The 517-nt window shown below is 63.2% G+C and overlaps 1 protein-coding gene across 1 annotated transcript; it reads left to right on the top strand.

Moving 5' to 3' along the window:
* Window positions 1–7: 7 nt before the first annotated feature.
* On the top strand, window positions 8–514 carry LOC107734926 (otopetrin-1-like; the record flags this gene model as incomplete). The annotated part of the gene is made up of 1 exon (XM_016546790.1): window positions 8–514. A coding segment is annotated over exon 1 (507 nt), but the record flags the coding sequence as incomplete, so codon positions are not given.
* Between the last annotated feature and the right edge of the window lie 3 nt (window positions 515–517).

Below are 517 nucleotides of genomic sequence, written 5' to 3'. Positions count from 1 at the left end.
CTGCTCCATGTTCTCCACCAGCCTCTACTACTTGTACCCCTTCAACATCGAATACCACATCTTCGTCTCGGCCATGCTGTTCGTCATGTGGAAGAACATCGGCCGGACGCTGGACCTCCACAGCAACCGCAAGCGTCCCAGCACGAGGAGCCCGTGTCTGCTGCTCGGCCCACTGCTGGGTCTGCTGGCGCTGGCCAGCTCCGTCACGGTCCTGGTGGTCTACCTCATCCACGTGGAGAAGTCTCCTCAGGCCGCTGTCTCCATGTTCTACTGCTACGGCGTGGTGATGCTGAGCTGCATGTGTGTCGCGAGCGGAGCCGGGCTGCTGGTGTACCGCGTGGAGGACTGGCCCATGGACATGGGTTCGAACCCGTCACGCACGCTGGATACAGAGCTGCTGCTGGGCTCATCGCTGGGCTCCTGGCTGATGTCGTGGTGCAGCGTGGTGGCGGTGGCGGCGGCGGGACACAGTTCTCCGAGCTTCCGCTGGACCTGCCTGGCGTACTCGCTGCTGCTG

This window comes from Sinocyclocheilus rhinocerous, unplaced genomic scaffold (assembly GCF_001515625.1).
Source record: "Sinocyclocheilus rhinocerous isolate Xijiao unplaced genomic scaffold, SAMN03320098_v1.1 C35535152, whole genome shotgun sequence".
Classification (NCBI taxonomy): domain Eukaryota; kingdom Metazoa; phylum Chordata; class Actinopteri; order Cypriniformes; family Cyprinidae; genus Sinocyclocheilus; species Sinocyclocheilus rhinocerous.
Note: the sequence above shows the minus strand (reverse complement) of the source record. Positions and strands in the feature narration are given on the sequence as shown.